The following is a 21,249-nucleotide window of genomic DNA, read 5'->3' on the forward strand; positions in this document are numbered from 1 at the left end:
TAGGTGCTCTCTGGGTCACTAAACTCACATGTGTGTATCTGGATGGTCACCAGAAGCTGCCTCTGCAGTCGCTGGAGATGCGGGCAGCCTGCTGGGTTAGTTGTACGGATTGCATCCAATCTGCCCTCAGTCACTTACTGCGCAACACCAGCGCTGCCTGCCAAGCGACAGCAGTGTGACCAGGGCAGCTGCTGCGTGCCTTCCCTGAGCTCCACCTCAGCAAAAATGGTTCAGGGGCCAAAACCTTTGGCTCTGTAATGCGCACCATGGTTATTCTACCTCTTACCAATCACTGCCTGCAAACCCAACCCATGCTAAATCCATCTCCTCTTCCTCTCCCACATGTGCCTGCACCTGCTGAAGCAATGCACCCAGGGAGACAGAAAGGAGGAGAAACGTTTCTCCTTGATCCACACCTGTCTGACCCATTCCTCTTATCAACAGCGAGGAGGCACGGGAGAAAGGAAGGGCTGGAGGCTAGCCATACTCCCCATATCACTCTTCCTCTCTCCATAGTGACGCTATAATAAAATGTGGCCCACATCAGAGAAAGCAGTGGTGGCAACCAGTAATGCACACCTATTGAAGGATCTTTTTCAGGAAAGAGCACAGAGTAAGTGAAAGATTTGTACCTACTGCTCTACAATGAAATAATTTTTTTCCCTTTTTTTTCCAAGGAAGCTCAGAAAGGAAAAGTCTCTTGGGCTTGATGCCTCAGCTAGAGTAAAGTAAGCACTCCTGTGTTCTCCGAATCCTGTTTTCTCTAACAGGTTCCTTTGCATGAGGAAAATCTGACTGGTTTCTGAGTGGTGTAAGCAACACTTGGAAGTTGCAATGAAAGACTCTCCAGTAACACTCACAATTGCAATTCTTCCAGTATTATTGTACCAAAGGATTTGAGCATTTTTTGCTCACACTAACCCAGATTCACAAGGTCCAGCTAAGATCTTCTAAAATGGTCTTCTTTGCTAATGTATTTTGTAAAACACAAATACTTTCTATAGCGGTTGGTACTAACCTCTACTGTTGTACTCTGTCCTGGAGCTAGCTCAAAAACAGCAGGACGGATCCCAAAAGGGTCTTGTATGACAAAGCCAACAGTGGCAACAGCCTAAGGTGTTAAAAAAAACAGAAGAAAAAAAAGAAAGATTAACAAATTAAATTTATCAGGTTGTTGTTTTTAAAATACAGCATTACCTAAAACCGGCAGTATACTACAACATCAGTGTTCTATCCCCTACCGCAATTTTTTTCACACATGTCAAAAGTATGTGGCTTATTTATATGGCTTAATTAGAAGAAATTCTCCATGCTTTATAATTACCTTGGTGAAAGCAGGAGGGAAGGTGCTGTCTCCAAAGACAAATGATAGTGTCAGGAGCCCTGATATTTATACTCACAGAAGAACAACTATGCCTAAGCACGGGACCTCTGCCTGTTTCTCCATGCTTACGACTCACTTTGTGTTGGATTTGTAAAGCGTTTCAGGAGACACAACCTGGAACATCAGCTATCCCATTAGCCTTTTCTCCAGCACATAAAAAGCCAATCTAACACTCACATCTTGTTGTCTTTGTCCGTATCAATTAGACCCTGTTTTGTGATGGAAAGCTAAGGACAGAGCAGCACTGGAGTGGACTGCTAGGGTTGACAGGTGCAGCAAGGTCAGCACGTGGTATCTTTGGTGGGGAGGGGCGGGAAATTAGCTCAAGTACGGTTAGAACTGATTGCATTTCTATTTGCTTTAGGGCTAAGATGAAAGTTCAAGCCAGTTGTCCTTTCTCTGATCTATGCCTGAGTTCACCTCACCACTGAGCAAGACAACTCCTTCCAGAGACAAGCCAGAGCACAAGCAGGGGGTACGGACATCCAGGGAGACTGGTCTCGAGGATAAATATGAATCCCTGAGGGAATGGGACAATACAAATGTCCCCAGCAAGGCCTTATGATGTCTGTGCCAATATACCATGACTAGATTAAAGGCCTTCACAGAATCACAGAATGTTAGGGGTTGGAAGGGACCTCTGTGGGTCATCTAGTCAGGGCATCTATACCATGCCATACCATACCATACCATACCATACCATACCATACCATACCATACCATACCATACCATACCATACCATACCATACCATTCACGTCAGGGCATCTATACCATACCATCTCCAGTATTTCCCTTCTAATCACTCACCCTGAAATCAGGAGGTGTCCAGTCTTTCTTTGGCATTATATAGAACTTCTCAGTGCTAAATCCCTCATTTCTGCACAAAATCTTTGTTACTTTTATTCCTCCAACGAGGCAGGAACCACAGTCTATAATGTGAGGCACTGCAATGAATAACACAGAAAATCAGACTACGTAGACAGTTAAGGCTAGCAGCTGGCAAAGCCAGTTCTTAAATAACTCATTAAAGACAACATTACTGCATATGAATATGCTAGGTGCTGCAATCCTAAAAACCCCTAAATTATTTTATTTTGGAAGGTAAACAATATGAGGTGCATATTTCTACATTCATCTTACATTTTCATGGTGCTTCCTACTTCAAGACTCCAGTGAATGATGACAAAAAGTAAGACGACTTTTAAAAAAGCTCAGTATAACAAGAAAGGTGAATTTACAAAAAATCAAACCAAGTTTCTGCAAAAGTAATCCCGGTTGTTACAGCTGAGGCTAGATATCTGAGAGGTGAATCCTGCAGATATGTCATATCCATATATAATTAATGTGACATACATGAATATTAATTATTAGCATAAAATATTTATACATAAATCATGATTCCTTACTATTTAGGATTAGTAATTACAGTTAGGAGTTCAGGAATTGACAAGACATAAGCCTAGAAAAGGAGTTTCTGCTCACTCCTCTAACATAGTGAAAAAAAATTTGCTTGATGTGGCAAGAACAAATAATTGGAAAAAAAATTGACAGGACTACATTTTAGTAACCAATAAATCTATTATGAGTGAAAATTGTGAGATAGATATCAAACTGCAGAAAATGCAATGCCAAGTTTGTCCACATTTGTTTTGTGACATAAAATTTGAGACAGTCAAAGGAAAAAAACCCAAGTCCATTTAACTTCAGAGAAACTTAAGAATTGGACGTTACTGACATGTTAACGCTGGAGGTGGTCTTTTAGCTTGGATTGGAATCAGAAGAGGTTCTGATACTTGTGTCTCCACTAATACACAATCTTCATAATCTCCTAGATGTTCAGGAATAAATTGGACTGTATACTGACATGTCATCCCAGGAGCAACCAGTCCTCCCGTTCCTGGAAATTTTCCTTGGGAAAAAAAAAAAAAACAACCAGCAGGCAATTAAAAAAAAATTAAAACCTCACAAAGTTGGCATATGTATTTATGATCACATCTCCCTCTGGAAAGGTGCCTGTAAACTCTTCCCATTTATTGACTAAGTCAAGTTGATAAAAACAAATGACCACAAAGGACCTGCCAGTGTAATCTGTGTACGTGCATACCTTCCACTGAACTCCAAGATTTTTTTGTCTGAAATATGCTTCTCATAACTACAGAAAACAGAGTGAGGAGAAAGGTAGAGAGGTTACCCAGTTTTCCTCTACCACAAGACAACAAGGTTTACATGGGGGCATCTAACTTCTTCTAAATACTCCTCCGAAGTTGTGACTGAGATACCACAGTCTCCCTAGGCTATCTGTCCCAGTGCCTGGCTACCCTACTAGGAAAGACGTTTTTCTTAACTTTCCTCTAACTTCATCTTCCTTGCTGCAGCTGAAGTGTGTAATTTCTTGCCCTCTCCCCCTACTGATTTCAGTGGAAATTACGTCTGTTCCTTGAATTTTGGACAAGACTCAATCTAGGTTTTCCATGGATACATTTCAATCTCACTTCGAACACTTTAATGTTAGTTAGTCATCTTGAATTCCTCGTTAGACTATTTGAATCTGCTTACGAGTTGCATGTGAATGGTCCTAGAGACATAAGTCAACCTTCATTTTCTAAAGAACTGAGCACTATGGATAGCAGAATCAAACAGCATGTCTCTGAAAAATCTTTGTTCAAGCAGATGATCTAATTAGATCTCTTATGTGTTGACATCTTAAAGGCAGCAAAAAGAACCCTTACCTGGCCCAATGGCAAATGCTGAAGTAGAGGGGGGGATAACTCTTACATGATGACATGTTGAAGTGATGTTCTGCAGCTCTATAGTCATCTTAATTTAAAAAGAATATACAAAACTCAATTGTATTTATCATCACTCTTTATAATGTTTGCAATTTGCTAGTGCTCTGCTAGTACTAGCTAATTTATCATCATAGCCAGCCTAAAAATATCAGTTTATTCAATAAAGGCTGAATCAGATACTACCAAAACCAAGAACAGATTGAAAGAGGTCCCTTTTAGTTTTCACTGGCTAGTGTGTCAGTGGTATGTGTGAAACAACATTATTATTAAATACTCATTAGATCATGACAAAGAAGAAATTCAGACTTTTGTTAAACTGTAGAAAGCCAAAATATCGGGTGAAATACGTAGATTGTGGCAGGACATAATGCTTTTCAGGGGTAGAATTAACTCTCTCCAAAGAAGCAAGTTCTCACCTCATAAACCTGGCCAACTTCATATTCAGAAAACAAAACAGTAGGTGGATTGGCAAGAAACACAGGAACAAATGAGTTATTGCTGAAAGATGAAAAAAATGGAGACATTATCTTACTGCCTAGTTCTTTAAATACTGATAAAATGAGAAGTTGCAACATATATCCTTTAGTAAAAACAAAATTTCATAGAGACATACCTTCCTTCCCAAGAGACCACACAGACATTTAGCTCAAAATATCTACGTGCAAATCCACAGTAACTCTGTAGTGGAGCTCTCTCTGTGCTCCAGCCCAGAATCAAGAAACTGTATAAATTGCTTACCCTTTATTATCTTCTGCTTTTCTTCTGGCTATGGTTTGTTCCACCTTTTCTTGAGAAATAACAAGAGATTTGCCTCCCTGAAGAGTATTTGGTGGGAAAAAGCGGGGGTTCTTCAAGTAATTCTGTCTTTTCTCAAGCTTGGCAAGGTAAGCACACTCTCTTTCTCCCTTTGCTTTGCACTTACTCTCTTCCCAGGCTAGCTTCTGTGAGGCATTATTTTTCTTTGAAAAACAGAGAGACGATGGTGCAAAATTAAACATGGCAATTTTGAGGATGATGAAAAAGATATCTGTACATGTCTACTGGAAGCTATACAGCACTGAAAATTCATATAGAAATATTGTATTTCTCTTTTCTTAACAGATCAGATAAAACAAGTACTGCAGCCAACAGTGCACTGATATATGCAATATATGCAATATCTATGCAATAAGCCTTACAGTTCTGACAGACTAAAACAAATACATCTGTACAAGGTACCTTACTCATCTTTTTAGTCTGGTGGCTAGCGTCTGGAGTTGAAGGCAGAGTTAAGGTGCTTAAAGACACGTTTGGCAGACTACCAGATATTTTCTGTAGGTGTGAGATCTCTGCAAGCGTCTGGTCTCGTGAGCCTGATGAAACATGCTGTTTAAAACTAAATGTCTCTTTGAGGTAGCCAGGTCCTGATTTTCCTGCGATTCAAAGAAAAATGTCATTCTATAAGAGAAAAACATGAATTATAAGCATTTATTCTAAGCACAGGTGGTGAGGGAGCTGGGCTTGATTAGCCTGAAGAAGAGAAGGCTGAGAGGGGACCTAATAAATGCCTATAAATATCTCAAGGGCGGGTGTCAGGAGGATGGGGCCAGACTCTTTTCAGTGGTGCCCAGTGACAGGACAAGGGGCAATGGGCACAAACTGAGGCACAGGAAGTTCCAGCTGAACATGAGGAAGAACTTCTTCACTCTGAGGGTGATGGAGCCCTGGTTGCCCAGAGGGGCTGTGGATTCTCCCTCTCTGGAGATATCCAAGACCCGCCTGGACAAGGTCCTGTGCAGCCTGCTCTGGGTGGCCCTGCTTCAGCAGGGGTGTTGGACTAGATGATCCACAGAAGTCCCTTCCAACCCCTGCCATTCTGCGATTCTGTATTAATTTATTTTAGTCCCATTGATGGTAAAAATACATTTCAAATCCTCTAGAAATTAATTTGCATTTATCCATATATTATGCATATATTGACATTTGTCCGTGGGATTGCTTTTGCTCAGAGAGCTGGGTGCACTTGGTGGGTAACGCAGAAGGATGGGGAAGTCCAATGTGTACCTCATGGGGATTTGATTTTTGGGTGAGAACAGCAAATAAATTAAATCATGTTATGTTAATTGCTAAATAACCACGCCACGGTATGTGATCAGTACTATAGTTGCTATATGTCATATCAATGGTATTACAGTAAGAATCATCCAGATTAATAAAGGACGAACTTTGATAAAACCAGCTGCGAGCTCCAGATGCAGCACGAGACCATCCAACATCACAAGTCACCTCTCCTGCCCTAAAAGCCTGCTGTAACAGATGGAGCCCAACATCGTGCACTAAATGAACTCAATGGACATTTTAGAGGGATGGTCCATAGAGTAAGGGAATGATATCTCTGTGTGTGTGTGTGTGTGTGTGTGTGTGTGTGTGTCTGTGTGTGTGTATTAACAGGAAAAGTGATAGTAGTAAATTGGAATGTGTGGACCTTGGGCATGATGTAGATAGTATAGAATAAGGGTGGATAATGTCCTGGCTTCAGCCAGGATGGGGTTAATTTTCACAAGCAGCTGGTTGGGCTGACCCAAACCAGCCAATCAAATGGGATATTCTATACCATGGGATGTCATGCTCAGTATTTAAGTCGGGAGCTGGCTGAAGGAAGGGGATCTGCTACTCAGGAGCAAGCTGAGCATTGGGTGGTGAGAACATTGCATGCTGTACATTCATTTTATCAGTATTATTGTTGTTATTTTCTTCTCCCTTTGACTTTCTGTTAAACTGTTTTTATCACAACCCATGAGTTTTGCCTTTTCCTTATGATTCTCCTCCCCATCCCATCGGGGGGGGAAGCAGTGAGAGAGCAACTGCGTGGTTCTTTGTTGCCAACTGAGGCTAAACTAGAACATTTATTTTGCAAAAATGAAGCTTAGTGCTTTAATAAGAAAGCTTTTAGAAATACTAGCTAAACAAGCAATATACAAAGAAAGTCATATCACTCTCAGAAAGCTATGTTAATCTTACAAATGAGTAGGACTTAGATTGTCCTGTTCAGTTTACAAAAAGATCTACATGATGGACTTATGACAGTCAGAAAACTGTCATAAACAGGATGTACCAGCTAGTCCCATGTTCCTATAGTTAGAAAACAAAATTGCCACCTCAGAGGAAACTGAGATGTTAGATTTTTGGCTTTGTTTGGAATTACAAGGGAAACCACCCCCCCAAATCTTGGAATTTGTGACTAAGTTGATTACTCTGAAATGTTTGTTTTGACTTGACTGAAAAATTTCCTTTTAATGACACTAAAACTTTCCACCTTGACTCACACATGAGTAAAAGAAGTAAAGAAGTCTTTACATTGCCCAAAAGATTTTTCTTACTGAAATTTGCAGATTAAACTGACATAGTTGCAGCTTTGTGCTAATGAAATTGAATAGAGGCAGAACAGTCACAATTAATATAATTTTTGTCAGATGGAATGAACGGTAACCTAATGTGCAACCACCATTAAATTTTGTATTTAAGCACATTTAAATTCAATAACACATTAATTCTAGAGAAAGAGAATTTTTAATTTATCAATTTTATTTTGACAATGTCCCTTTAGTGGAATTTTATGCCTGTAATACTAGAGTTCCTTCTGCTTTGACAGAAAACTATAAAAATATATTCAGATCTGCTACATCCTCTAATGCTTCAATTCTTAGAGTGTTCTAAAAAGTCTAAATTATTCTCTGCTTTAAAAGTTACCTTTTGGTGCTCTAGTAACAGGTAATTTATCAGTGATGTAATCGTCAGGGCAGGTTAAATGATTTTTTCTGAGAAGTTCATTATCCACAATCCACCTAAAAGAGGATGCCACTGCAACAGTAAAACATTAAAAAACTAATAAAGAAAAATGCAAAAGCTTCGCCCCTTATTATACACTAACTCGATCTGCCCAAAGTAATGTTGTCTTTATAACTCATCACTGTCTGGTAACACTTTTGGATAGAGAAACAGTCTGGTATTCTAATACCAAGACTTGAACATTCATTTCCACAACTCCAAATTCAGTTCAAACCCAGCTATGCAGTCATTGGAGAAACAATGAATCTGGTTGTTGCTGCCGTATCAAGGTGTGTATGCTTGTAATAAAATTAGGTGGTAAGCCATTAATTGCAAATTTAATACCTTGAAAATGACCAGATTGTTTAGTTTCTTAGTGTTAAACAGATGTTACTCTACTTGAATCTCTGCGCAAAATCCTTCAAAGTTGCTGTGTTGATGTGAAGCCAAACTAAATGCTCACTGACCCTAGTGTCAGTCCTACCAGTGATTCAGACAAATGTTGCACTGGTTTCCAGGTAACACAAGCACACACTGGGGAGAAACAGTACTTCCAGAATCCTCACCTGGTGGCAACTCCAGTTTGTGGAAATCTTCCCCTACATCTGCCTTCAGCTCATTTAGGGCCCTTTCTTCTTCAGCTTTTGCTCGATCCTGGGCCTGAATGATGTTCTCTTCTACTACGTCAGCTTCTGTCAGTCGGTGCTTATACTCTGCAAGAAGCTGCCACGGGCATGGGTGAATGTAGAGAAATGAGTGTAATTTGAGATGTCACAAATTATCAAAGATCTACTTGAAAACAAGTGTTTTCCTTAAGGGTAAATTGAGATAGCCTGGTAAAACATCATTACTTTATAAGCTTCAAGTGGCCTGCTAAAACACTGTCATTCCTATCACTTATGCAGGGTAAGAAGCATCACCCAAGAAAAATGTGTGAAAGACAAGGAGACCCTCTCAGGACAAGAAAAATGTCTGAAACCTTCTGTGGACAGTAGCTACTGCACTGTATTTTGTCTGTAAGTGTAGGAATAAATATAAAGTGAATGTTCCCTCCTAGTTACCAGGAAGATTTCTAAAACTCCAAAATATCCCAGTTGTGAGTGATACTTCACTCCTCCTGATATATTTTGGATCACTCTGCCCAGTGTGGTAAGTGCTTTACAAGCACAACTCGAAAAGAAAAATCCTGCCTCAAACAGGCAGGAATCTAAGTTAAAGAGAATACAGCAGAGGCACAGAGACATACAAGACCAACACCAAAGGAAAGTGATAGACTTTGGTCTCAAGAGCATTTGTACCCTAACTGAGCCTACTGTAGAACTTTTCTGTAACAAGGTTTAACCTCATTTAATAGAATTAAATATTTCAATTTAAATTTTTAAATAGAAAGGATAGGATGCATCTCAGCTAAAAGGAGACGCTTCCTCCTGTCCTGCTCAATCTGGGATCCCTCCACTGTCACTAGAATCCAGGATCCAATTCCACTCTGCGCCAAAGTCAATGCCTAAAATGCATCAGATGGATTGTGCCCTAGAAGTGTGTGGGTTAGTTTTTTTCTGTTTTTTCCTGATGATTTAGAGAGCCTTGAGTGAGTAGTTCAGCTGTAACATACATGTTACAGACCTCTACTGCCAGTTGAAATGAATCTTACCCAAGCAGTCCATTTTGTAAGTATTCACATTTATTACTCAGAACATACTGTCTCCGTCGATATATTCATGGCTCAGAAGAAACACAAAACTTCAAATGTTTTGGGTCTGATAACCTTTGAGAGGGTATGATGACATAAAATGTTGCTCAAATCATCCAGCAACAGCCTTTACTTTTATACACTGACAATAGCCATCAGAGCAATAATGATTACAAGTATTTTGCATTTCTACTGTCGATTTCATCCAAGATTCCCACATAGCATTGCAAATGCTCACGGATTACCTGTCATAGTGCACCACTAAGGTAAGCGCATGTAAGTAATATTTGTGGCATCTGGTTTCAAAATGCAGCATGAGAATACTTTATTGCAAGATACGAAGTCTAGTACACGGACTGGCAGTTAGAGGGAGAAGTTGTCTGCCAGCAGAACAGATATTTAACGGGCTACTGGTTTTACTGTGTCTGGAAAGCCATCCAGAGCTGAGAACATCATGAAGGAGCACGTGGTGAAAATTAACATATATGAAAGGTTCTGTGGTAAACTGTGCCCAAGTAAATTTTCACTCAAATGTCAGTTCTAGGATCCCCCACGCCTTTCATTTTACAGAAGACCTATAAATTACGAAGCAGCAATGAATGCTGTGCAGAGCTCCAAATTCTGACTCGGTCTGGACTTGTACCTTCTGCAGCTCCTCCGTAAAACTCTCATGATAAACATCGTCTCCTCCTCGGGACTTGATCCAGTTTGTCTCCATGTCCACCCCGATAACATCTCTGGTGTAGAGGTCCTCAAAGGTGCCAGCCAGCAAGTGGGAGATGTCCTGAGGAAAGAGCATGGGGATGTTAGCGCTTCAGGCCTGGGATAGGATGGGGAGAGATCCCTCGATGGCGGCCGTCACGGCTCTCCGAGTGAGAGGGTGCCCGGACGGCCCAGCCCCGCCGCGTTACCTGGGTGCCGGGGAGCGGGCTGCGCTCCACCATGGCGGCCCCGCTCCCCTCAGCCGCCCGCCGCCGTTGCCCAGCGACCGTGTGGGCGGGAAGGGCCGGGCCAGCGGGCCCCGGGGGCGGAGCGGAGGCGCCCGGGGCTGAGCTCCGTCCGCCGCCGCCGCGGAGGCGGGTGATGGCGGTAGTCCCGCTGCTCCCCTTCGCGGGCTCCCTCACGGCAGCCCTCATCGCTTTCCCGCCGCCGCGCCATGGTGCGGGCGCCCTTGGAGCACTGAGGGCGGCACTCCGTGTCTCCGTGAGGCTCCTACCCGCTTTCTGCCCTGTCGAAATAAGTAGCTTTTTGTGCCCTTTTAAAGCAGGGGAGCTGTATGAATGGCTAAGAAACGAAATTAAATGTTGGCTTGAAACTTCTGAGGGGATTTAGGCATTCCAGGAGGCCGGCGTCAGGCTCCGGTGCAGGCCGTGGGCATGGCAGCCGAGGGAAGGGGACAAATCCTCCCCCTCTGCCCCGGCTGCCACACGCCGCCCGCCCGTAGAGGCGAGGGCAGAGGGCTGGAGGACGGGGTAGTTCATCAGCAGCCCGAGAAACCATCCATCTTCCCCCTCCGCCTGCCCCAGCCCCCCGGCTGTGTACGCCGGTTGCTAACAACAGCCGCCTGCTCCTGCTGCAGCGGGGCCATGTTTTCCTTAGCAACCGGCCTGGCGTAGCATTTTCTGCTTGTCTGCCTCCTTTTTTTTCTTTTCTTTTTTTTTTCTTTTTTGTCCTGCCCATTGCATCGTGCTCAGCGTGAAGGAGCCTGACTGCGGGCCCCAGGGCTTCTCCATCGCTGTCGGGAGTGCTGGGCTCCATCGGGGTCACTGCGAAGGGGAATTGAAGGGGCTGGAAGTGGAGGTGGGCAACGTTACAGCGCTGGCATGGTACTTCACGGAAAATAACCATCGCAAAAATAGTTATAATTCACCGGCATGTGTCGTTCCACGGGCAGATAAGCAAAAGGCGTGGGGTGCAAGCCCCACAGCAGCCGTGGAGGTTGAAAACCCAGTGTTTGTAGGGACGTGGGCTTGTGGCTACACAGCGTCACAGGCTTTTAGCTCATCAGCTCTCAAAAATCTGCGTTTGGAATAAGACATCAAATTAGACTCAGAGGCACTGCCGTGTTTTTAGTTTCCCTGTGAAAAAGGGAAAGTTGCCCAAGGAAAAGCCTGGCAAATCAGCAATATCCTCTTCCAGAGGTTAAAGCAAGGCAGAAAAATCACTGACATCTGCCAAGGGCAGGACCAGGTACTGGTGTTTTCCTGTAGAAAAGGTTAACAGCTTTGTTTCTGTGTGGGCACATAGGCGTGTCCTTGCCTTTAAAAGCAGGTTGGGGCATCCACATTTTGACACATTTCTATATCAGAATTCCAGCTTTTCTCATCATGTGCTTTTACAACTGATTGTAACATCTGCTTGCTAACTGGAATGTTAATAAAATCCAGCATTTTAAAAAGAATCCTTTCCCAGCCTTTAAGAAAGCCTTAGAGTAGTGGCAGTAAAGCAGATGCTTTTGTTTAAAACAGTATATAGATGTACGTAAAAACTGACTGTGGAAAAAATTTTCTGTACTTTCATCTTTACTGTCTTTCAGTAACTTGCCAAGCAGATCATCTCAGTTTAAAAACTGGGATTTTTTTTCCAACTGCCATCCAGAAACCCGCCATGAAATCTGGAAGTGAAGGTGAGATCCATCTGCCCAGTAGTCAAATACCAGATCAGAAGAGACAACTTAAACACTGGTCCAGAGCTATACACAGTTGTTTCCCATATGACACTGGTATATTTTTCGCAAGATTTCTGTTTTTATGACATCATCATTTAGTCATATAAACTTAAAAAATACATGCCACTGTTCGCATTGTAAAGCTGTTTAAGTCGCACACATATTCACATTTCCATATAAACACTATAAAAATTAAGAACAATTTGCATATATATCATACTGTTTATCACCATTCTAACATACTCAACTTCCAAAGGCTGAAAAGAGACTCATGCATGTAGGAAATGTTAAAAAAACAAACAAGCAAACAAAACAACCAGAAACTAGCCTGCATTTGTAGGTGTAACTTCTCCAAGTGTAGACACTTTCTCTAACTGCCGTGTGTGATTTCTACCAGAGATTTTACCTCGTATTTCCCCTCTGTACCATGTCAGGTTGGATTTTATGCTGACGTTTTGATTTGGATTGGGTGTGTGGACCTGAAGTGACTCCTGCAGGCCTCCCTTTGTGTGCTTGTGTGTGCAGCGTGGAGCACAGCGGGATTTCTTTTGGAGGAAACTAATGTGAAGCTAAGCTCTCCAGGAGCTTGCCTCATGGGCTCTAGCAGCTGATGGGCTCTAAATGTACAGGACCAGGTGAAAGCTAGTCTGCAATAAAACATCTCAAAATGCCTACAGAGTGGACACTGTCTCCTGAGCAGCAACTTTTTTGTACTGCAGTTCCTCTCCCAGTGCACAAAGCTACTTGCTAAGGTAGACGCACCCTACGTCACACACCTTAGAGGAATCATCAGTTCTGCTAAAGCCTGGATTATTCCACTCTTAAAAGTAGTCTCCGTGTCTTGTCAGGATTGTATTGCTTTTCTGTATTCTGTTCACACTCCCCAGGTGGTTCCCACACATTCCCTGTTATCCCATGAGGACTCTTATAAGATCAACTGTTGTCCAAACCCATGCTTTTTTCTGGTAGTAACATGTTCAGAAAAGGTCCTTCCTGCTGTAACCTAGCAAAATCAGCTTGCAGTCATGGGGGGTGGTTTGTTCAGGCATCCAAGTACCAAATGACGCTGTGGATAAGGCAAGCCTAGCTCCTTCTTTCCGCTTGTTAGCTTTCTAAGGCCGACAGTAAAAGAACATATTTGTATATAAAATGGCCAGATGTGATTTGAATGCAATCAGGGAGCTTAAATACTGAGTAAGAGGCGATGTGTACATAGCTACATTGCAGAGTGGAACTGTATCTTACACTATTTTATAAACATAGCATGTTTCCTTGCAGTTTTATTTACCGTGCTCATAGTTTTAAAGTATAGATGGATGTTATGACCTGGGCTGGTAAGTCAGCCAGTATAGTCTTTATATATTTTAAAGCAGTAGACAGCTGTGTTTGATGAACTATAATGTGAAATTATTGTCAATATGTATTCCTTAAATGTGTAAATATTGGACTAATAATAGCATCATTTCACTAAATCAAAACAGCTTGCAGAAATGTTCGTACATTTGTCTTCCAGGTGACCCCAAAATCCTTACTAATGTCAGTGGACTTCCTTACAGAGGGAGGACTCACTAAACTGATTCTACTCACTTGATATTTGAAAGGTTTCTTTGAAATGATGAAATTCAGGACACTCTTAAAAATAAAAATATAAGTTAAAAATTATGCTGAACATGCCACTGCCATTATATTAATGCAACTATATGGGTTCATTTGGAAATATGTATCTCTATACACATATCAAAAGTAAATAAAATTCAAATATATATTTATGTATGTAAAAAAATATACAAAATAGTCTTGGGTTATATATTGATTTCAAAAAATTCACAAATCCTTTGGGTTTAGAATGCATCAAGACTCCAAATATTTTTTTATGTTTTTAGCATTTTCTGAAAACAGGGCAAGTCGTGCAGACTCCAGGTGCCATTTTTTAGACACGGGAAAGCAAGGGCAATGATACCGCAGTACTGTCTTTTGCACAGGAGGAACTGCACTGTTTTACATATTTTCGGCTGGGTAGCAGAAAATTATTTCTAATTATTTCCATTTCTTTGCTGAGGTCGTCTTCTCGCGTTTGGGTTTTCAGGAAACGTTTCCCAAACGTACGCTGGTGAATGCTGCCTTGGGCGTTGCTGCCCTCCAGTGGTGGTGTTGAGGTGTCCAGGTGCTCAGGAAAGCCTTTAAAAACAAACATTGTATTAAATCCCTATTCTGATCAGGCAACCGAGCAGGTAAAAGTACTTCCGTCTCAGTCTAGCATATTCTCTTACCAGTGTGTTAGGTGAAGTGCATTTATTCACTACACTGGCAAAACTATATATTATCCTGTAATTATTGCAGGTGCAGCCAAACAGGTTTCATTGGAAGCTGAGTCTCCTTTGCATGTTAACGTGTGTATCTTGAAGAAGAGCTAAAAACAGCATCCACAGTCTGATTTTAAAACCCAAGTAAAATTTGCAGGCATGGCAAATGGAGAAATAACCTTTCTGTTTCAGGTGAAAATGCCAAACAGCTCAGATTCTGAAAGCTGGCTTCTCGCACTGCACTGCTTCCTTGTCCTGCAAAGTTGTGTTTTCCTTCAAATGTCCTAGTCGGTTTAAAGACCATCCATTTTTTACAGATCTTGCCTTACTGGGCATACTCAGATCATCTCCACTTCGCTTGGAGACAGTTCGAAATAGCTTGCGACTGGCCGTGCCACCTGGTTATTCTTCATTTTCTCTCTTAACATCTTGTGTGGCATTGTTTTGTGGCTGTCTCCTGACGTGACTCAACCCTTTCACTTGCTTCCAGTTTACACTTCCTGACTTCAAGGTTTTCTTTGTTTCCCATACCTCTCTTCTGTGTCTACAAGTCTGTCCCTCACTGAAACACGTCAGCGGGTATTGCCGTACTTCTGCTGGAATACTTACGCTGTAATTTCAGTTGAGCCGCATGGGAACTTACAAACCAGACACACCCAACATGTAGGAGAAGCATGTGGAAAATGCATGCACAAAGGAGCCAGTCATTCCTTTCCGACAGTGTCTGGGCAGATACATCACTCTTTAATTAGGCTGGAAATGGGCTACGCCTCCACGGAGAGATCCAGCCGGAGGGTGCAGTGCTGGTGTGACACTGGGACTGGAGCAGAGCAGAACAAGGGGCTCGTACTCCACGTTCACCAACATGTTCACAGGTCGCTGGGTCAGAGAGGGTTGTTGGACTTCAGAGTCTGACCTCCTTTTGTCAAAAGGGATTACATTCAGCCCAAAACAGTTTACTCAGTAACACATTTTGTTAAAATTAGTAGTTTTTATTCTGTGCTTCATTACTAGCTGAGGGTCCACCAGGTATTTGTAAGGAGTCTACGAAAGCTAGTAAGGTAAGCAGGCTCTGGTTAGATTTGCAACCCAATATATGGCTTCTGCTTCCAGATATGCCCTTTTGCCCCAAATTGAAGAATAAATTTAGCATTTTCACGCTCTAGATTTTTTTTCTGCGGTTGTAAAGACTCTTCTCAGTGCTGTTTTCAGTAAATGTATCCATTTCTTGGCACATCTACATGATGGTGGACCGCAGCCTTCATCTCTCCGGATCTTAAAAACTTTGCAGCAACAAAAAGGTTTAACTGATGCCTAATGGTGTTCTTCTGCCCTTCAGGAACATCACTGGGGAGATGTCTGCACCTCATACCTGCACTGCAGATTACAGGTTTGCACAGATATTTGTACATGGACCAGGTTTCTGTGCGCCTCTTCTGTCCTGGAAGAAATCTAGCATGCCATGACAGAACTCCACAGTAGCTAATTTATGCTGCTGGGAGCAACCCACTGGTTGACTCTTTTTAGTTGGGAATACAGTCCTCTCTTCCCTTGATTCCCTTCCAGGTTTCAATTTCTTTTTGAAGTTTTTCTTCTCCTTCCACAGCAGCCAGGATTTCTATAAATGCAGAAAAACCTTGGAAAAGGAGAAACTTTGTGTCTGTTCCTTCTACTTTTCTCCCTACCCTGTGGAGATCCTGTCTGAGATCACCCTACTACTTACTTCTTACCTGGCTGGGCTCATTCAGCCAAGCCATGGCTGTTGGGAAACCATGGCTTGGGCCTGTCCCGTGCTGTCCCAGTGCCTCAGTACTTTACCAGACTTTTTCCTTCTTGTCTTGAAATCTTTTGCACAAGAAATTTCTTTTCTCCTAACTTTTATTTGGTAACTTTTTTCTCAGCCTCCTGTCAACGAACTTTCAGACACAGTCTGTTTGCAGATATTCCTCTGCTCTCCTGGTTTGTGCATTGGGTGAATTAGTTAAAAGGGGAAAATGCAAATAATTTAAATCATTCTTCCATGCCTGTCTGTGCTCTAGTTGTCTGTGATGTGAAGATGTGCTGAGCAAGGCCCTCTCCTGGTAGAGGATGGGGTAAGGTCTGAATCCTTGGAGTAGAAGATGGAAAAGACCCACCATATGCCTCCTGTATGGTGCAGTGCAATGAGGAACTGCCACCTAATTCAGAAGGAAAAGGAATCCAAACACCCCTACGTTTAGGATTTTTCATCTGGATTTGTCTCCAGCTCTTGATTCTGCTTTAATAAGAGGGTGAGCAAAAACGTGTTTGAAGCAGATGGTGATCCTGACACGGCCAGATTCAGACAGCTAATATTTAGTGTAAACTTTTGAATTCGGTGTTCCCTCTCAGTCACCATGGGTTGAGGTGGTGAGGGTTGAGGGCTAGAAGGAGCTGTCTGAGAGCACTGGAAATGAAGTTTATAGGAATATCAGGCCAGGTGAGAAGGAAGTGTCAAAGATGAGCCTCAGGAGCAATGCTTTCAAAATTTTAGCTTAGCACGGAGTTATTTTCACCTCCCTGAAAACTGCTATTTTAGGCCAAGGTCCAGACAGTATCTTTCCTGGCTGTGGTGTTTCAGGGTGGTGATTGGGATGGGTTTAAATGTATTTTTATCCATTTATCCTCAGGAACTTAGGCACAGACAAATGACCCAGAAGGCCAGCTGAGTTAGGGCTGCATAGCTGAACAAGAACACCTTGCTTTAGTCCTGAAAGATCATCTCAGGGAGACTGTTCACTTTGGGACAACATGAATATGGAGTGCTAGAGCTACCTCCAAAGCTCATAAGTAAATTGATCACAGGCAACACAATGTCATCTGCTGCACAGAGTTGGAGTGCAAGGAGAGGACGTAGGCTGTGCAGTTGGAGAGGCGTCTCTGACCGCCATCTTCCAGAGAAACAGAGGGCTCATGGCTGCTGCAAGCCAGCTCTGGTGGCAGAAATGCAAAGTGGCTTGGATTTCCTAAAGACAGCCTGGCCTCCTTTTCTGTTCCTGCTGCCCAGGTTAGGTCCAAACTGTGCCTTAGCTGCTGCAGGCTGGGAGGAATGTCACTGGAAATGGTGTCTGTAGGAGTACAGTCGGGGGAGCTTGGTATAAAAGAAAGAATATCCATCCCACCAGGATGGGACAGTGCAAGAGGTGGTGGTGCCCTGAGGGCATGCAGAGTCTCTCATCAGAGAAATGTACAGCTGTGTTATTACGTTGCTTTCCCAGCATATTATTTCATTTTTGCTGGTAGGGAAAGATAAGGCCGACTCAGCTAAACCAGCAAGATTGTGCAAGCTTTTCTGTGTGAGCCCTTCAGTGGATGAAAGAAAGCGAGGAGGCAGCTTCGTTCACCAGCCAAATGAACTGGTACCTGCCTACAGAATCAGCATCTTCTTTTCCGCCCAGGCTAGCAGGGCACGTTCAGTAGTACCCTTTACTGTGCCCAGGAAATCATGAAGCAAGGGGTACGTTGTTTCCATTTCCCTTCATTTATTGCCATCTAACTGCCCTTCACCTAAGGCACTGAGACAAGGGCAAGGCATTGACGTAGTGGGGAGGTCCCAGAATGGCTGTTTTTCTCCCCATTATGCCCTGCTGTAAACTACACGTATGACTCTCCTAGTAAGCTGACTACTTGTGGTTGTGTTACAAAATACCTCTAGGCAGGATCTTCTAGGGGCTACTCATATGATCTTTTAACATTTCAGGGCTTCTTTCTAACAGAATCACAGAATCACAGAATGGTAGGGGTTGGAAGGGACCTCTGTGGGTCACCCAGTCCAACCCCCCTGCCGAAGCAGGGTCACCTACAGCAGGCTGCACAGGACCTTGTCCAGGCAGGTCTGGAATATCTCCAGAGAAGGAGACTCCACAACCTCCCTGGGCAGCCTGTTCCAGTGCTCCGTCACCCTCAGAGGGAAGAAGTTCTTCCTCATGTTCAGACGGAACTTCCTGTGCTTCAGTTTGTGCCCGTTGCCCCTTGTCCTGTCACTGGGCACCACTGAAAAGAGTCTGGCCCCATCCTCCTGACACCCACCCTGCAGATATTTATAGGAATTTATAAGGTCCCCTCTCAGCCTTCTCGTCTTCATAGGAGCTTCCTTAGGGTTCTGAGCAAGGAAGGGTCTCCCAAGCGAAGGTTTTGCTCTTAGGACAGTGCTGCCTACACCTGCCTACATTTAGGTGCCTGTCACGTAAAATGCCGAAGGACGCATAATGTGTTTGCCAGGCACTGGCAGACATTGTCCCAGGATCTATCGGGGACTGAGAGCTTTCTGGAGCAGAAGCAGAAGGCCAGCTGGGACATCCCGCAGCACTTGAAATGACACGAAGGCTTCTGTGTTCAGGCAGCCAAGTACTGTTTTTAAAGTTGTTAAGTTGAAGGAGCAGCACTTTTCCCCCACGGGAACACCCAGACTCTATCAGTGACAGATTAACAACCAAAGTGTGGCCTGACCCTCAGTGCTACAGTTTATCATGAAATCCATTACAGTGTTAATTTTGACCTGAAAAAACCCATTTCCTAATGCAAGAAGAAATGCTTACGTTTTGGGAGCTTCACCATAATTTTTCCCATTCAGCAGAAGGGGCGAATTCTCTTTTTAATTGCCCTTGGTCTTAAAAATACACACCCCTGCATCTCCAAAGTGCAGCCCAGAATTATCCCTGATGTGTTCGAAAGTGAGCAAAACCCTTCAAAGCTCATTTTAACCTGGGCTGCAGCTGGCACCTTGGAATTAAAAGCATCAGGTCTGCAACCTCACTGGGGTTGAAGAATATAAGGCATAAACCAGTGAGAACGTGTCCCATCACGTCCTGCTAGTGTGTTCTTGTGCTGAGACTCCATGTGGTTGCAACACATTTAAGTGAAGCTGTTCAGTAAGCAGCCAAAGCTGGTTTGTTGGGTTGTCCTCTGTTTTGGCAGAGCAGCCCTCTTCACCTTTCATCTAAAGGAGATCCACCACTGATATGAGCAGGAGCGTGTCAGCTACCAGCGCAATTTCTGTAGAAAAATACATATCGGTGGGGATGCTCACCTTCTGCTCCCCCAAGCAAGTGGCCAGAGAGAGTGGGGAGGGTGAAGTTTTCAGGATTAAGGGATTGTATGGTGGGCACAGGGGTAGCTGATGGTCCGTGATTTGGACTAGGTGGATGAGGGAAGCCCTGGGGAGCTTACAGAGGTGCCTGGGGTGCCACAAACTCAAAGGCAATGCCCAGACCACAGCTTCAGGGTTATCTTCTCTGGTTCCTGTCCGGTCCAGAAGCTTGTTGCTGAGATCCCTCTAGTATATATTAATAGCAATCGGACAGCTCTGCGTTTTCGTTTCCAGGTATTGTTCCCACAGGCACGCCTGCACGCAGTCGCACGAACCCGGTCTCCTGCAGTCGGAGGGGGTGCGCGTCTGTGTACAGGCTTTGCTGGCTGAGGTGCCCTGCAGCGGGAGCAGGAAGGAAATGAGTCATTTAACCTTTTTGCTTTGGCTGCGCCGGCCTTGCAGAACTGATGAGGAGGCACCGAAAAAACAATAAAATGCTTCCTCAATGGGCAACGTTTGTGGTTCTTTCTGCACCCTGATATCCCCTCGGTGTTTTCTTTTCAAAAATCCAAACACCACCACTGGCCAGAGGAATGTGGCTGCATTTGTTTCTATCAGGAATATAAATGTGTGATTTGGGAAGCAGTAGTCGCACCTGTATATAGAAACTCAATTTCTACGTTGCACTTAAAGCAAAGGTGCATTATTCCCTTTGTAATAAAGGGAATAATGCGATCTGTGATCTCAGACTTGCAACGCTACCTCTCTGAAGGGTATTTACGTGGTCTATTTCGAGATACTTCAGCATCTGAATTTGGTCCTCTGTTCTTTTCAAAGGCTCCTCTCTCTTCAGTGACAGTTTATTGAACTGTGCTCCTTACTTTCATCTTACGAAATCAAACTAGATACTAAAGGAAGCTAAATTAGAGGTTATGAATACTCTTTTTGAACACATTTGATGATATTTTAAAAGGTCATCCTTTTATTCAATTAGGAAATGTGTTAATCTAAAAATTAATCTTGTAGTAAGTTGTCACCTTGTTTGATTTTATTTTTTTTGTGGTCCTAAATGATTTCAGTCAGTGTCTTTCCCTTCACCTCATGTCTGGCTTTTCAAAGACCATGGCTGCTTATAAATTAACACCAAAAATTCTGGCCACTCGTTAGGACTTTGGGACACACAGGAATTCCTTGCATACTTTCTGCATAAACATCTGCTCTGGAGATGTTAGCAATTCCAGAACATTTTCATACTCGGCATGAATTGTTCAGATGGGAGTGGAGGGAAGTCTGATGTCACTGAGCTTGTGTGAATTGTAGTTTTAACTCTTTGGGACCAGAAATAAAAATGCCTTACTTGTAACATCACTGATTACCTGTGTTGCACACTCTGGAATCACAAGATCCTCGTGTGAGGTTTAAACTTGTGGGGAATCTTATACATAGTAGGATTTTCTAAAACGTAGGTACAACTCAGACTTTCCATATTTTCTGTGCATTTGAAATTCATATGAATTGGCTACACTGAGAAAAGCTGCAATTAGGTAATGATATGAACA

The 21,249-nt window shown here is 43.0% G+C and overlaps 1 protein-coding gene across 1 annotated transcript in view; it reads right to left on the reverse strand.

Moving 5' to 3' along the window:
• DLEC1 (DLEC1 cilia and flagella associated protein) overlaps window positions 1–10,661 on the reverse strand; it is a 43,110-nt gene extending 32,449 nt beyond the window's left edge. Inside the window, exons 1-11 of the mRNA XM_009943108.2 lie at window positions 10,584–10,661; window positions 10,316–10,456; window positions 8,549–8,705; window positions 7,905–8,015; window positions 5,394–5,587; window positions 4,914–5,134; window positions 4,592–4,673; window positions 4,116–4,203; window positions 3,122–3,295; window positions 2,194–2,330; window positions 1,019–1,111 (exon numbers count right to left, since the gene is read on the reverse strand). Coding sequence (XP_009941410.2) covers window positions 1,019–1,111; window positions 2,194–2,330; window positions 3,122–3,295; window positions 4,116–4,203; window positions 4,592–4,673; window positions 4,914–5,134; window positions 5,394–5,587; window positions 7,905–8,015; window positions 8,549–8,705; window positions 10,316–10,456; window positions 10,584–10,616 — 1,431 coding nt within the window. The 5' untranslated portion in view covers window positions 10,617–10,661. The remainder of the gene's footprint in view (window positions 1–1,018; window positions 1,112–2,193; window positions 2,331–3,121; window positions 3,296–4,115; window positions 4,204–4,591; window positions 4,674–4,913; window positions 5,135–5,393; window positions 5,588–7,904; window positions 8,016–8,548; window positions 8,706–10,315; window positions 10,457–10,583) is intronic.
• Window positions 10,662–21,249: the final 10,588 nt, after the last annotated feature.

This window comes from Opisthocomus hoazin, chromosome 4, assembly GCF_030867145.1.
Source record: "Opisthocomus hoazin isolate bOpiHoa1 chromosome 4, bOpiHoa1.hap1, whole genome shotgun sequence".
Lineage (NCBI taxonomy): Eukaryota > Metazoa > Chordata > Aves > Opisthocomiformes > Opisthocomidae > Opisthocomus > Opisthocomus hoazin.